Genomic DNA, 15,965 nt, shown 5'->3' on the forward strand with positions numbered 1-15,965 from the left:
CTTTACCAACTTGATGCCTGTCTTAACCTCCTGTTATCAGTGTGGCAACAAGATCAGGATCGTTCCCGACATTGCCCTACGTTCTCTGTTGTTAGGTGCCATCGAGCGGGATGAGAGTCTTGGTAACCCCACCTGTGACAGGAGAAAGGTTGCTCTGTTCTGTGCCAGTCGCACAGCAGTAGCTGTAGTTGACTCCTTTCTCAACCCCGGTGTCGGTCCGTCTCCTTGAGCGTCTTCCTCTTTTTCACAGACCTGCCACTGCACAGAAAGCTTGTCTTCTTCCAGAGATTAGCCCCTCCTGAAATCATGTCCGAACTGAGATAAAGTCTCTCTAGTCTCACTTCCAAGGAGCATTCTGGTTGTACTTCCACGACCTATTTGTGTATTCTTTGGGCAGCCTGTAATATAGTGAATAATTACAACACCATAATTCGAAAGCATGACATTTTCATCTTTATGTATTGACTGGCTTTCACAGGCATATGAGGAGATTGAAATTACCACCGCCTGGGTCAGAGGACCTCAGTCTTCAGAGGCGGCATGTTTCCTTGTTAACGCTTGGAAGAGTCTCTCTCTCTCTCCCTTGCTCTCGCTCACCCTCCCAGTCTCCTAGAGCAGATTTACCCATGTAGTGTATAATGTGACTCTGCGGACTACTGCTTCCATGGCTATTGTTTGTGGATCCTGGTAAAATAAAATCCTTGACGATTTCAGTATATTCTATCTTTACTATTTATGTTTTGCGTGGATTGACCCCATTGTGAGGGTTCTTGTTTTATTTATGTTCCAGTGTAGTCAGTGGTGAAGGCTGTGGACTTTGATCTTCATCTGCAAGTGCTTCAAGCCTCCTGCCCTTTCAGTAGCAGGGTTGTATCATTGTATCTTCTGCGTATAACAGGTTTCTAGTGAGTTTTCTTCTCATTTTGATGTCATATTCTTCCCTATATTGTTCAGCGTCTATCTGAATTATTTGTTTAAGAATACAGATTAAATAAGTATGGTGAAAGAATACAATGATGACACAAATCCCTTCTATTTTCAAACCACATAATATCCCCTGGTTTATTCAAACCAGTTCCTCGTCTTGTGCGGGTTCCACATAAAGGCAACTAAATGTGCATGAGTTTCCACTACTCGCAATGTTGCTCAGAATGTGTTATGATCTACACAGTCAAATTCCTTTGTGTAGTCAATGAAGTGCCGAAAGAAAAAAAATCTCTCTTCTCTTCTGGGCTTTTAAACAAGGTCTATTTCACTTCAGCCATGATCCTCATTTTAAATCCCACTCGAATCTCCGGCAGTTCCCTGCTAATGTATAACTAAAACCATTCTACATTTATCTTCAGTATTATTTTGCTTCTAGGTGATATTAATGATATAGTTGGAAATTTTCACTGGATTGCCCTTTATTTGTATTGGGACAAATATGAATGTCTTCCGGTTATTTGACCAAGTAACTGTACTACACATTTTTGGGGGCATAGACAAATATTGAATGCTTCTAAAGTTGCAAATGGCATTCTGACAATTTCTGAAATCTTTTTTCTTAGGCCATCGGTGCAGGCAAGAAATGTTCCTTCGGGATCATTCGTTCTTAATCATCTGTTGCCCCCTGAAATGGTTCAGGCTCGACCAATTATTTTTGACACCAAACCAAATAGATTGTCATGGAGTTGATTTAGACTCACGGCAACCCTATAGAGCAAGGTATTACTGCCCTTGTGGGTTTCCAAGACTGTAGTTTTTCACAGGAGCAGAAAACCTTATCTTTCTCCTGCAGAGTGGCTAGTGGTTTCAAACTGCTGAACCTGAGGTTCACCCTCCCAGCGCATAACCCACTACAATCCCTTTTTTTTTTATAGTGACTCCATCTTCTCAGCACCTACTGTTGATGCTCTTGCTGCATTCAATCCCATCTAATCCTTCCATATTTCAACTTGAGTCTTGACTCTTCATGTTCTTCACCTTAAAAAAATGCGTGTGTTCTTCCACTTTTCTAATCCTAGGTTTTTGTATATTTTATCAGAGTACCTTACTTTATCGTCTTAATCTGCCGTTTTGCAATTTTCTGCTCTGATCTTCTATTGCTTCCATTTACTTTAGCTCATCTTCATTCAAGAGCAAATTCCAGGATTTCTTTTGACATCCAATTTAACCTTTTCTTTCTCTCCTGGCTTTTAAATGATATTTGTATTCTTCACCAGTGAGGTCCTTAATGTCATCCCATAACTAATCTTCAGCTCCAGGGACTGGCTGGGATCAGTGTGGCTTTGTGTCTTGTAAGCAGGAAAGAGAAGCAGAGTGTGTGTGTCCCACCTTCAGGGAGGAAGACAGGAGTTCCCAGAATCCTCAGGAGATGGCCATGCCCACATAGAGGCGTGGCTGGATATGACTTGATTGACAGGCTAAGGTCCACCCCTTCACTCCAGTTGACAGGAGATTAAGTAACTGTCACACAATGAAATGCGGAAAATCCTTGAGTTAGAGAACCAAACTGGAGGCACATGTTCAGCATATTTTAAATGGAAAACAAAAATCTGACGGGAAAAAAAAATCATGCCTCACATTCCAATACAAAAAGGGGGACTGGTGCAGGAAGCATCCAACCAAGATAGACAGAATCCACATAGTCATTGTGCCACAGAGAACTTATGCACATTCCGTCATTTCAGGGGCTAGCATGTGAGCAATGGCACTGAAAGAAAAAATTCCAGCGTCACTGAAGGCATGTGTCAAAAACAAGACTCTGGAATCGATGGGATACCAATTGATATGTGTCAGAAAGCTATGCAGCACTAGAAGCACTCACTGGTCTATGCCAGAAGTACTTGCCCAATTGCCTGGAAGAGATCCATTTTTGTACCTATTCCAAAAAAGGGACCTGATAGAATGCACCAGTTACAGAACAGTGTCATTAATATGATATGCCAGTAAAATTTGCTGAAGAATATGCAACAATGGCTGCCGCAGTGCATTAACAGGAAGATATCAGAGGGTCGGGCCAGATTCAGATGCAGACATGGAAAAGGGACATCCTTGATAATACAAATTAATCTTGATGGAAAGAAGAGTATAGCAGAAACATGTTTACCTTTGTTTATTTTACTATGCAAAAGCATGTAATTGTGTGGATTAGAACAAATTATAGATCATCTTGGGAAGATTGGGAATTGCAGAACATTTCATTTTGCTCATGTGGAATTTGCATGTGGACCAAGAGGCACTTGTGCAAATAAAACTGCAGGGGGTGGGAGGGGGGCTTCCAGGTTTGAAAAAAATGAAGTGTGCATCCGAGTTGTATCATCTTATCCTACTTATTCAGTCTGTGTACTGAGAAAATAATCAGACAAGCTGGATTGTGTGAAGCGGAATGTGGCATCAGTATTCGAGGAAGGCTTATTAACAACCTGCGATACTCAGATGACTCAGCCATATTTGCTGAAAGTAGAAGGACCTGAAGCACTTGCTGATGACGACGAAAGGCTTCAGCCTCCAGAGTGGATTATAAACCAGTGAAAAGATGAGCAAAATCTTCACAAGTGGGCCAACAGGTCACATCATGAAAATGAAAACGAAACAGGTCACATCATGAAAGGTTGAAGTTGTCAAGGATTTTGTCTTGCTTGGATTCATAATCAATGCTCATGGAACCTACAATCAAGAGATCAATAGCCGTATCGCATTAGGTCAATCTGATACTCATTAAACTTCAGTAACAAGGCTGTTACTTTGAGGACTAACGTGCACCCGACCCAATGTGTTTTCAATTGCTTCATATGCATGTGAAAGTTAGACACTGAATAAGAAAGAATTAATGCATCTGAATTGTGGGGCTGGTGAAAAATATTGAAAATGCCATGTACTTCTCAAAGGACAAACCAATCTGTCTCGGAAAATGTATGGTCGGAATGTTCCTTAGAGGCAAGGGTGGTGAGACTTACAATGTGCATATTGTCAGGAGTGACTGGTCTGTGGAGGAAGACATCACACTGGGTATAGTGGAGCAACATAGACAAGGAGGAAGGGTCTCAAAGAGATGGGTAGACACAGTGGCTGCAACGTTTACAACGTTGCCTCAGACATTGGCATGATTGTGAAGATGGCACATGACTGGCAGTGTTCGTGCTGTTGTACATCAGGGTGCTGTGGGTAAGCATTTAATGAATGTCAGATGCGGCCAACAATAGCAACAACATAAATCAGAATGGACTCAATGGCACTTAACAACAACAATAGCTTGTAGATGTCTATCATTTACATCGTGGATATACGCTCAGTAAATATGCTTATATAATATGTTGGTAAATATGCTATGATATATAACTGAATTTAGCACTTCTTTCCTCAGTTACATCTGCCGCTTTATAAACGTTGTCCCCAGTCTAATGCAGGGGGAGTGGAGTTGTCAATGCTCCTATCTGTACGACTTTGCATTATCTCATTGGTATAAAGTGTTTGAAGACATTCAATGCTTAGGATTTTTATGAATACATTGATTCTTTGTGACGGTTTTATGGATTCAGGTATACTGAATAATGGAGGTAAAATGTGTTTGCCTTCCTTTCCAATTTTTTATTTTTTTAACTGGTGATTTAAATCATGAGCTCATATTTAAGTTAAGGAGCACATCCAATATTTGTGGGTTTATAGAATTGGTCAACTCACTAAAGATTCAGTTAGTGTGTTGTGCTTCTTCTCACTGTTATCCACACACAAAGTAGATTATTTAGTTCCCGGGAATTATCTTTTCACATCACAAACATAAAGAAAGCCCCCCACCACCTTGTGCTTTCATGTTAATACCGATCAATAATTCTCTTTATTTTTTTTCAGTTTATGTCTGATCATTTTGGTCATCTTTAAAGTGTGTTAAAATAGTTATCCATTTATTCTACCACTATGTAAAAGATAATAACTGACAATTGATGTAAATTATTAAATTTAGTTTATTCTATGTTTCTGCAAATCTCTACTATCTACATAATATTTATAGAACTTGGCTCTCAGAGAACCCCAAAGATTAATGAATGAATGGCAGATGTGTTTGCCTTTAACAAACTTAATATCAGCAAGGAGTGAAAAAGAGCACAAATGCAATGTGGGGTGAGATGAGGTCCGAAGATCGAATCAAGTGAAAGGGTGTGATTTCGATGGGAGATGAGCTAGAAAGGGAGCATTTCAGAGGAGTCTGGAAGGATGAATTGAATGGCAACAAAGAGAACAAGAGCATAACTGATCTTTTTTTTAAGTGACAAGAAAGAGATGAGCAAAGATATGGAGAGAAGAAAGAAGTCATCATGTTTCAAAAATCAGTAGGTTGATTTACTATGGGAGGCCCGAAGGTTAGGGCACTGGGATGGAATAATCTTTAATCTTGCACCTATGACAGTAGATGTGGTTCCCGATGGCTACATAAGTTCATCCGTTTTTTTGATAGATATAGATAGAAAAATTTGAATCTGTATTACCCCGGTGCTTTCATGGACTCCACTCACCAACCATGGTTTCTTTATGCAGTCAATGTAACAGATTACTTGGGAAGGGAGTATAGAGAAAATGCACAAGGATTTCTCTGTGTGTGTTTTTCTTGTTTTTTAAAAATTTTAATGGTTTTATTGGCTCTTAATCCACATATCACACAATTCAATCATTCAGTCACATCAAGAGGAGCTACACAGTCATCACCAGAATCAATGTTAGAACATTTTCTTCCCCGTCCCCCATGGTTAATCATTTTTAAAATGAGTTGTGTAAGCACTATGAGTTCTACAGTGTTTGTCCTTTCCCCTGTCACATACATTTTGTTGGTGTTTTTAATGAGATTTTATTTTCTACTCTTTAAAATGTTCCTACAAGAAAGCATTAAAGCTTTCAGGACCTTGATTTTCTGATTGACATGACTATGACTCAAAATGATAAAACCCAGAGGTACAAATATAGATGAATAATCAGAAAGTGGGAGGTATGCAGAATGAATTTAAGAAACTTGAAAGTTATTCCAAAGAAAATCAACACTTGAAGATCAATAGTCTGGGCAATAATAAGAACATAAGCTGGTATTGGCTATTTTGAGCCAGGTAATCATAGGTCTACTATGCTGTACATGGCAAGTGAAATGACATGCTTTCTTTGCAAATAGAACATTTCATGATCTATCCTGATGTGCAGTGCTGTCAGTGTTTGGCTCATTTGTTGCCTTCTTTTAAAAACTAGCAACAATCGCTACATAACAGAGATTCCACTTATGAGAATGGAAGACACTGATGCCTTCAGCTATGTCTATGAAAACAAATAGGTGTAAAAGAAAATACACCATGAAGATCTTGGCATTAAACTCATAAAATCAAATTCTCTCTCCAAATCAACGACAAATGCCATGGAAAAATAGTGGGATAACGTGGACTTTTGTGCTAAAGTGAGGGCTGAGTCATAAACTTGACTCATCCGGTCTTCTTAGGAGAAAGGTTGGAGTCTGTGGCTCTATGTTGGCCCAAGTGTGGTGAAGCATCAATTTCCTGATTACGTATGGGTGTGAGCTGTCTATGCCTGGTGATTTTGACCAGAGTGAAAACCTGGATTTGACTTGGTTTGGAAGGAAGAAGGAGCGGGCTATTTTAATTGTTCTGCTGTGCTGCTCTTGGCGCCTCTGGTCGCCCACCCCCTCACACCCCAGAGTGCTGAACAGCTGGCTCTGCGGGACTGGGACCATCTCCCTGTGGTGCAGACCTCTAGCTTGTCCAACGAAAAAGGAGAGCCATTTTGCTTGTTTGTGTATGCTTCTCCTTTGCCAAAATCTTTCTGAAATTGATGAAGAAACAGCAGTCCTTTGAAATATTTACCTTTTCTCCATACATCCAGAAAAATAATCCCCACTTTGTTTTCTGAGAGCATGTTCTTTTTTAAGTTTATAAAATAAGTAGTATTCAAATAAGAATTCCTCTTTTGCCTCTCTTGAAGTAGGACCTTTAATATTCATTTATTTTCTCTTCCTTCCACAAAAGATGGAATTCGTGGTAATGTAGCCAGAAATGCTGGCTACACCAGCAGACAACCTGCTGCCATCTGTGGCTGGGACCAGACTGATGTCAGACAATGCTTGCATGGATCCTTTGACGTGCTGTTGTATGTTGACAGGGACCTGTCATGGTGGTCATGCATTCCGCACTCCTGGGAGTGAGCATTCTGAACGTGCATGGATTGACACAAACTTTAAAATCTGCTCGATTTATTGCAGAAGTGGAGTGTAATCCTATCATCATCACAGAGACTATCAGATCATACTTATGAAAGAATAGTTATACAGTTCCATTCTGAATAAACGTGGCATATTATCAATTGGCTTAATCTCAAAGCGAAAAGGTAGGCAAGCACAGTTCTATGTGAATGATCGTTTCCCAGACAGAAAGAAGAGGATCTAGGGGACAGTAACGTTATCGATGAATGCCATTTACCTCCATTGTTTGATGTAGGAAGCATCAAGAGAAGACAGGAAGAATACACAGAGTCAGGGTACCCAAACGAGCTAGTCCATAATTTCAGGAGACAGCCTATGAGCAAGAAACAACGGTGCTGAAGGAAGAAGTTCAAGGACACTGATTGCATTAGCCAAAAACGAGGCTTCAGGGAATTGATGGAAGACCAATCAAAACATTTCATCAAGTGGATAAAGCCCTGGAAGCTCTCTTTAATCTATACCAGGAAATTTGTAAGACAGCTGCATGGCCAACTGACTGGAAGAGAGCCATATCTGAGCCATTCCAAAGAAAGGACGCAACAGAATGCTGAAATCATAGGAAAATAGCCTTGGTTTTACAAGCAAGTAACATTTTGCTGAAGATCATCCAACGATCAGCAGCACATGGAAAGGAAACTAGCAGACGTTCAGACTGGACTCAGAAGAGGCTGTGGAACACGGAATATCATTGTTGATGTCAGACGGATCATGGCTCAAAGCAGAGACTACTGAAAGATGTTTGCTTGTGTTTTATTGAGTATGCAAAAGCATGGATCAAACAGGGTGGTTCAAACAAAGAAACAAAAGAAATATGGATAACCTTGAGAAGAATGGGAGTCCTAGAACTTTTCATTGTGCTCATGATGAACTCATTCACGGGTCAAGAGGCAGTGTGTTACTGAGTGGTTTAATAACAGGGAAGGTGTGTATCAGGGTTGTATGTTCTCACCGTACTTGTTCAGTCTGTATGCTGAGAAAATCATCAGAGAAGCTGGATTATAGGAAGAAAAATGTGGCATCGGGACTGGAAGAAAGCTCATTAATCACCTGTGATATGCAGGTGACATGACCTTGCTTGCTGAAAGTGAGGAGGACTTGAAGCACTTGCTCATGAAGATTAAGGATTGTCGCCTTCAGTGTGGATTAAGACTCCATGCAAAGATCAGGATCCTTACAAGGGGACCCATAAGTCATATCATGATAAATGGTGAAACATTTGAAGTTGTCAAGGATTTTGTCTTGCTTGGATCCACAATGAATGCTGAAGGAAGGAGCAGTCAAGAGATCAGAAGATGTGCTGCATTAGGTAAATCTGCTGCACAAGACCTCTGTAGAGTACTGAAAAGCAAGGATGTTACTAAGATGTGCCTGATCCAAACCATGACATTTCCCATTGCTTCATTACGCTTGTGAAAGTTGGTAATTGGTTAAGGGAGAACTAAAAAGAATTGATGCATTTGAATTGTGCTGCTGAGGAAGAATATTGGAAGTACCATGAACTGCTAAAAGGGGAAACTGATCTGTCTTGGAAGATGTAAGGCCAGGTGCCCTTTAGAAGCAAGGATGGTGAGACTTCGTCTTACATACTTTGGACAGGTTGTCAGGGGAGACCAGTCCCGGTAGAAAGACATCATATTTGGAGCCTTCAATGAGATAAAGTGGCACTGAGGCAGAGAAACCATTGTAAGGATGACATTCTGGTTGCTATGGATCAACACCAACTCAGTGACAACAACAATGTGCATTACTTATGCTGAGATTGCTTACAGCTGGATGGGGTCTAATAGAATGGCCGTAATCTACTAGCTGTCAATTATATCTTTTTATAAACGGTATTTTATGGAGCCTTCGGTGAATGCGTACTCAGCAAGTTAATTAGCCAACCGACAATTTCCACACAGTTGTTCAGTCACATTAGTTTTATTCATCAGAGTGTGCCAACATTCTGTTTCTGGTCAATGTGTTCTATTCCCAGTTCTCAAAATTTCCTCCCCTGTAGTCTCAACTCTGCTCCGGAGTAATTGTTCCCCTTTTGTTCTCAAAATGAGATGTGTCATGATTCTTATCTCCACCACCTATGAAAAAAAGTAAGTCCAGTTAAAGATTCAGTAAAAAGGACACTATGTCCATTGAGTAAATCTCAAACTTAAAATTTAGGCTTATTGATTTATAGGAATGATCTTTTCCTAGACAAAAATAAAGAAAATAATTATCAAATAACTGTATTTACTGCATACCAGTGGTTTTCACATAGAAAACCAATCTTATGGATAACATCCCCTATTTTGTGTACCACTCGCTCTGCTATTTCACTAAATAGGTGATCTCATTTGTCTCTAGGTTTTAGAGTGTCTCGTGAAGCCCTCGATTTTCTACTGTTCTAGCTTAGTTGACTTCTTTTCATGAATATTATATATAAGTATTTGTGTTCTACCATTTCTCCCATTTTACTTAGGAGCCTGATCCCTGGTAGGCAGGCACCATCTAGTTCTTCTGGTCTCAGGTGGATGCAGTCATAACTCGGGTAACTTGTGTCTTCTCTGAGATTTTTATGACCTTCTTACTGTTTTGTTCCCAGTAAGTAGAGACCCACAATTGTATCTTAGATGACCCCAGTTGTATCTTAGAACGTTTTATGACCCTGGACATTATGCCATCACTAGGATACAGAAGATGAGTTTTATGAATGAATCTATGCCAATTTACTGAGTTTTCCTACGAGACCCTGATGGGAATTATATCTTAAAGGATAAACTGTGGGGAAACATAAGCATATAAAAATGACACGGCACTAGTTCACCTTTGAAATAATTACTATTTTTATTGTTCTATTTGAATCTGGTCGTTTGGAGAATGAAAATAATGCTGCTCTTCTTCTCTGCCAGGTGTGTCGTAGATGATAAGAACTCGAAGGTGGCTTGGTTGAACCGTTCTGGCATCATTTTCGCTGGACATGACAAGTGGTCTCTGGACCCCCGGGTGGAGCTGGAAAAGCGCCATTCTCTGGAATACAGCCTCCGCATCCAGAAGGTGGATGTCTACGATGAGGGTTCCTATACTTGCTCAGTTCAGACACAGCATGAGCCCAAGACCTCCCAAGTTTACTTGATTGTTCAAGGTAAGAAAAATGGGTTCAACTGGTCATATGGGAGAGGTATAATAATCACGATGCACAGAATATTTGCCAAATCCTCCTGGGTGGGGAGAGAAAGGAAGCAAAACATTTTAAAATATATCATTGTGCTCAGAATCTATTTTCTTTCTAAGGGTAGACTTAACATTGAGAGGACTAAGCAGACTCCGTAGAGTGTCCTAGCCAGTCTACATCCTTGGTAGGAATGGGTTCCCTTGGCCCTGAGTGGGAAAGTGTACAGCTAAGGGCCACAGCTTTCGCAAGAAGTTAAAACAGAGATGTAATGGCACACAGAATGCTTGCAACTATGTGAAGTTCAGCTTGTTACCCTGGTTCTTTGGCTAAAGTCAAGACTTGCTCTTATTTTATCTCAGCTATCAATAATTTTGGTTCACAACAGTACATTTAAAATATATATGCAAATTCCCAGAGTCTTTGACATCATCTCAGGTGGCCAACGTTCTCTGTAGTTTGCATATCCATTTCATGGCATGTTATTTGGGAGCAAATCCAGTGCTAAGCCTTTGCAGTCACTGGGGACAGTCGGCTTCCAGATTGGGATTTCCAAGGGCATGTTTGAGTCATAGTTTGACAGAGTAGAATCCCTAGATGGCATATATATACCCCCAAACTATATAGCCCTCTTGGACCCCTTTCTCCATAATTGCAGGATCAGAATAAAGCTGATCAGCTGCACAATTTTATTGCACTCGAAATCAAACACCAGCAGTTTCAGTCCATCTATCAGGAAAGATCTAAGCACTAACAAATATTTGAGCGGTGTTCATGTAGTCTTGATTTACAGTTTTATGTAAATGTGATGCAAATTAGACGTGGCCCTAGGGCTTCTGCCAAGATTCCAATTCAGTCTGTGGCGTGTCGAAGTTTGACTGTAGCTTCTACTAATGTGTTATGGAATTGATTATTTCAGCATTTAAATTATTGCTCTCCCAACTCTTCTGAATAATAGATTGAAAGTGGAATAAAATATATCAGAGGCAGCCTGGTGCAGGAGTAGTTGAGTCATGTGACTTCTCTCTTGGTCCATTTGCGATGGCTGACAGCTTCATTTTATTGCTACTGGCTTGCCAAGTCTCTATCATAGTCAACATATAGGATGCTTTCCTGGTGGTTTAGTGCTTGAGACACCAGGGCTTGGAACGCAGCCAACCCATTAAATGTGTCCGCATAGCGAGAGATATGGAAACACATAAATTGGTTCATTTACCACCTTAAAAAATGCATGAAAGTGTCTACACATATGCACATACACAAGCACACAGAGGGCCCACTGAGAACCAAAGAATTTTTTTTACCTGATTTAAAGATAAGGGAAGGGGAAATAACTATTTAACATAAGGCTCCTTAGAACATATGGTATCCGGTGACTGACTCCATATTATATTGAGATTCCTCCACATTTTAGGCACCTTTCTGCCTCGTGTCACTAGGGCACTACAAGCAATCACAGCAAGGAATGGCACATGTTTTTGTCTTAGACTGAATAAAATGGGGCCATCTGAGTCAGAGGATCCTTGCCTTCTAGACAAGACAACAGAGGCTCATTACACATTGGCTTCTTGCTCAGGAGTATAGAAAGGACATGCTGTTTGGAGCCAAAGACATGTGGAATTGAATTCAAAGTACTTTCCACTGAACTGGTGGTATTTTGCTATGGCTTTAAGGGTTATGCAATGTATAATTGGATACTCACACCCAATTCCCAAAGCCCCTTCCTTTACTCTTATTGATATTGATACTTTTTAGATGCAAATATGACCATCCCAAAAGGATGAGAGCTAGGATGAGATTACATCCCCCCTATGGCCATCTTGCTGCATCAAAGTAAATGGAATTACCTTGAACTTAACATTCAGGAAGTGTTCAAACCTACACAATACCAGGAAATACTTATTCACTGTCTCCTTTAATTCACATATATCTCTATTAAGTAGGTCTTATTAATTTTATTTTTAAAAGGCCAAAAATAAAGACACTTCAGAGAGGATAAGGAACCTGTCCCAGGCTGCCTTTTGAGCCAGTATAGGGTTTGAAACCCATCTATGTCTTATTCAAAATATTGTTGTCATTTATTACTCATCACATTCCTTTGAAAGTAAAAAAACAGTTTTAAAGAATCTACTTTTAAAGGGAAAAATAAAAAATTGTTTCTTCTTATACGTGAATGAGCGTGAGGGACTTTTTGTTTGTTTTGTTTTTTACTTTTTTTTAAACAATTGCATGGATGTGGATATTTTGTCTTTAGCACCAGATGAACTACTCCTTGGGACCTTCCATTTTGTGATTGTGTCAGGAGTTTCTATAAGGTTTTTTCTTCACACTGTGTATCCAAGCTGCTTCCACTCAGTGCCACAACTGTAACACAGACAAAAGCTATATACAAGGGTTGCTCTTGGTCTTCAACTGTAGTGTATCATTTCACATGTTCTTCATCTGTGTCTCTTCCAACTCCAGAGCACCAGCCCAAAGCCTCTTTAAAATTTGAAATGCCTGTCTGAGTCTCCCTCATGATTTCTGGAAATCCAGTGCAGAATGGATTAGGCAACAGGCTGCTAACTGAAAGCTAAGTAGTTTGAACCCACTAGGTGCTTCCAGGAAGAAAAGGGTTACAACCTAGGAAACCCAGAGGGTCCTGCAGAGTCTCAGTCAGAAGTGACTGGATGACAGGGAGATTGGTTGTGTGTGTGTGTGCGTGTGTGTGTATGTGTGTGGTTGTTTTTGCTGTTGTTGATTCCCAAGTGATTGGATAACAGTGAGTTTGGTTTTGTGTGTGTTGTTGTCACTGTCTTAAGGGTAAGGAGTAGATAAGGTGTTCTGTGCAAGCTCTTAGCATGGTTACTGGAGCATCATAGGTTCTCTTGCAATAGATGGTGATGTTGGTCACCATCATCATCATCTTACATGAATAATCGCCATAAAACTCACTCTTGCCCCAGAGAGAGTCTCAGCATAAGTGGCTGCAACTTGTTTGCCGCCAAGGGTCAATGATTTCTCCTGACCTTTGTTGGAGTCAATACTAGATCGATTTTGGATCCCTCCAGTCCTTTGGCCATTGCTCTCGTCCCTGTCAGGTAGTCATTGGGTTTTCTTCTCTAGGATGGTTGATGGTTTCTTTGGACAATATCACTGCTAAACGATTGAAGATCTATCAGTGGAGGGTTAATAAAATTTAAATTGATGTGGCCTGGCCTAGAATGAAGGGGTCACTATGAGTCTTCATTAACTCAATAGCAATGGATCTGGTGGCATAGTGGGTTCGAGTTGGGCTGTTAACCACAAGGTCAGCAGTTGGAAACCAGTTCCAGAGAAAGATGAGGCTCTCTACTCCCTGAAGAGCTACAGTCTCAGAAACCCACAACGGCAGCTCTACCCTGTCTTATATGGTTGACTTATATTCCTGTTGCTGTAAGTTGGAATGACTCAATGGCAGTGTCATTTTGATTGGCCCTAGAATTTCAGTTTCACTAGTTGGAGTAAATCTTGAGAATGCACCCCAAAATACTCAAACCCGGTGTCCTCTAGTCGATGTTGACTCACAGCTATCCCTTTTGGACAGGCTAGAACTACCCCCTATGGGGTTCCTAGATTATTACTCTTTAAAGGAGTAGAAAATCTTGTCTTTCTCCCTCAGAGCCAATGGTGGGTTTGAATCCCTGACCTTAAGGATCATTGCCCATGACCTAACCATTCCCCCACGGGGGCTCATTCAGAACAAATTCCCAGGCAACACTGCTGCTGCTGCTTCAGAGAACCGGCTTTGAGAACTACTGCTATAGAAGAAATGTGTGCTTTAAAATTCTATGGTGAGATAAAGCTGCATAATTTAATTTTAGATAATGTCTCTCCTCTCAAATACTCTTAGAACTGATCTTTCTGAGCATGAGACAGAACAGCTAGACCAGCACCATAACATGCCTAGTCGCATTTTCCCACAAGTGCTTACCTAGCCTTTTTCTGGGAAAGCAAACTACATTTTTTTTCTTCCCAAACTGTTCTTTTGAGCTAGCAAAGCTTTAAAAATATGACTGAGTTCTTCTTCTTTTGAGGTCAAAATGATCCCTCTTCATAAATGGGCAGGTATTTTCTGCCATCTCTTATTTCTTCTGCAATCCATTTCTCCTAGGAATCTCATTTTCATATATACATGAAAATGACATACACCTATATTATATATACATACAAGTATATAATGCACTTCCCATTGTTGCATTTCAACATATGAAATATTCTCTTTTACTTGGTGGTACTATTTTTATGAAACATAAGACTATGTAAGTTCATGAGAGTCATCACATCCGCAAAGCCTGTGTTGAAATAAATACGCTTCATGGTTCTCTAAACTTAATCTTTTACCAAATAACATCTACACACACCTGCCATATAAGCTACACAGGTCAAATGTTTGCATCAGGAAATGTGCAAATCAATTAAGTGACCTTTGTGATCATTTATGATTCATTATTAAAAGTTGCATCTGTGGAAGGCAAAGCTATCCTGTATATATACATTCATTGGAGATAATTTTTTAAAAACATTTTATTAGGGGCTCATACAACTCTTATCACAATCCACACATATACATACATCAATTGTATAAAGCACATCCGTACATTCTTTGCCCTAATCACTTTCAAAGCATTTGCTCTCCACTTAAGCCCTCTGCATGAGGTCCTCTTTTTTTTCCCCTCCCTCCCCGCTCCCCACTCCCTCATGAGCCCTTGATAATCCACAGATTGTTATTTTGTCATATCTTGCCCTATCCGGAGTCTTCCTTCCCCCTCTTCACTGCCGTCCCTCTCCCAGGGAGGACGTCACATGTGGATCCTTGTAATCAGTTCCCCCTTTCCAACCCACTCACCCTCCACTCTCCCAGCATCGCCCTTCACACCCCTGGTCCTGAAGGTATCGTCCACCCTGGATTCCCTGTGCCTCCAGCTCACATATGCACCAGTGTACAACCTCTGTCCTATCCAGTCCTGCAAGGTAGAATTCAGATCATGGTAGTTGGGGGGAGGAAGCATCCAGGATCTGGGGGAAAGCTGTGTTCTTCATCAGTACTACATCACACCCTGACTGACCCATCTCCTCTCATTGGAGATAATTAATAAACAGTGGGATCCCTAAGGAAATCAAAAATTTTTGTAGATCCTAATGTAAAAATTTCAGAAAACATAACCCCAAGTTTGAATAACAATGATCTTTGTATCTCAGCATTCTTCCCAATAATTCTAATGTCTTCTTCAACAGTTCTTCGCCTATGATTTAATAGTCCTTCTGAGCTGTATTTGGGCCATCTTTCTCTAGATCCAGACCTTACGTACCTTGCAACAGAGTCAACCTTTTTGTTTTGTTTTGTTCGGTTTTCACGTACTTGTCAAAATACCTATTTCGGAGGCCTGCTTTCAGAACAATTGCATCAGACTCTCTGGGGATGGGGCCAGATTTGCAAAGCAGGCGTGTTCTTAGGGCGAGTTAGATGGATACTAATCATCGGGGAGTTCTATTCTGGGGACCTGAGGAATCAATGAGAGAGATTTATTATTGTCTGTTTATTCATTTTACTGTAGGACATTGTAT

At 40.4% G+C, this 15,965-nt stretch overlaps 1 protein-coding gene across 2 annotated transcripts in view; it reads left to right on the forward strand.

Moving 5' to 3' along the window:
• The window catches only part of LSAMP (limbic system associated membrane protein), a 771,811-nt gene that overhangs the window by 389,492 nt on the left and 366,354 nt on the right, over nucleotides 1–15,965 (forward strand). For both annotated transcript variants that reach the window (XM_075542484.1, XM_075542486.1), the window contains exon 2: nucleotides 10,120–10,352. In XM_075542484.1, the coding sequence (XP_075398599.1) occupies nucleotides 10,120–10,352 (233 nt within the window). The remainder of the gene's footprint in view (nucleotides 1–10,119; nucleotides 10,353–15,965) is intronic.

Source organism: Tenrec ecaudatus, chromosome 2, assembly GCF_050624435.1.
Source record: "Tenrec ecaudatus isolate mTenEca1 chromosome 2, mTenEca1.hap1, whole genome shotgun sequence".
Taxonomy (NCBI): domain Eukaryota; kingdom Metazoa; phylum Chordata; class Mammalia; order Afrosoricida; family Tenrecidae; genus Tenrec; species Tenrec ecaudatus.